Here is a 1110-nt window from a genome sequence, read left to right on the forward strand (position 1 = left end):
TGTATCTTTTAAGAAACTCACAAATAAATGTTCTTGGGTTGTAACCCATGAGTGACTCGATTTCATGACAAAGATGAAGCCGAGTGCAAAGAGGCCTTCACAACCGGACTTACAGTCAGCACAGAGGCTAAGGCTGCAAAACCATAAAAGCTTCTTCTCTGATCTTGATATTGTAGAGAATTACTGAATCTTACAATAAAGTAAATCCTCAGTACTTTGCAAAATGTGGCTATAGTTGCGTTTATGTATGATGGTAGATGTGACTTTTTGCTACTTGCCGTCAGATCATTTGGGCATGTGCCAACAGAAATATTTCTGGGATATAAAACAGGAGTAGCACAGTCTGAGATTTCCTGTAAATCTTGCTTTTGCCAAACAAATACAAACGTGTAAGTTTTGCAGACATAATGTGTATAGTTCATCAGACATATCAAGGCTTTACTTCCAGAAACAAATCTCTTACTCGGTGAAGTTAAAATCCACCTTCAGATTATCTTCACACACTTCATCAGCTCCACAGCTGATCTCAAACCCAATCTGTGGATGACAGTAAACTATTAAACAGATCTACTCAGAGAAAAATTCACATTTAGGTCAATCATATGTTTTTCAAATTACTTTGTGATATAATGTTTTGTATGAAACGGTCATATTATTAACCATGAAAGGAACTCATCAAATGTAATGGAAAGGTTAAAGCTCAGTAAAGATCTTTCTGTTCAGATTCAGGATGTACAGGATTTACTCACAGGATGAAATGTTGTGGTTTTAACCTGTGGAGAAAGGCTTGGTCTGGGGTTTGAGCCAGAAGACAAACCATCAAACATGAATCTGAGCTCATTATTGAGTGGATTGAGAGCATCTTCTGGACAAGACTGGAAGACATTGAGATAGAAAGATGATTAATTAATAAACTGTTGAATATTATATAGTTGTATAAGATTGCTGTAACGGTTCCATTAGGACTTACCTCAATTCTGAAGTCCACATAAGCGCAGTTTTTCCTATTTAATATAAGATTAAGCGATCCACTCTTGTGCCTCACATCCTGGCTGATCTCAGCTCGGTTGTTTGGTATCTTACGATTTGCGTCCAAAGTTAAAGTGAAAT

General features: G+C 36.8%; 1 protein-coding gene across 1 annotated transcript in view; it reads right to left on the bottom strand.

Annotated features, from left to right (window-relative positions):
* LOC106937640 (integrin alpha-M-like) overlaps window positions 1-1110 on the bottom strand; it is a 35901-nt gene that overhangs the window by 12928 nt on the left and 21863 nt on the right. Inside the window, exons 14-16 of the mRNA XM_015019262.1 lie at window positions 971-1103; window positions 750-875; window positions 464-537 (exon numbers count right to left, since the gene is read on the bottom strand). Coding sequence (XP_014874748.1) covers window positions 464-537; window positions 750-875; window positions 971-1103 — 333 coding nt within the window. The remainder of the gene's footprint in view (window positions 1-463; window positions 538-749; window positions 876-970; window positions 1104-1110) is intronic.

This window comes from Poecilia latipinna, unplaced genomic scaffold (assembly GCF_001443285.1).
Source record: "Poecilia latipinna isolate Pla-1442-1.1 unplaced genomic scaffold, P_latipinna-1.0 Scaffold2396, whole genome shotgun sequence".
Lineage (NCBI taxonomy): Eukaryota > Metazoa > Chordata > Actinopteri > Cyprinodontiformes > Poeciliidae > Poecilia > Poecilia latipinna.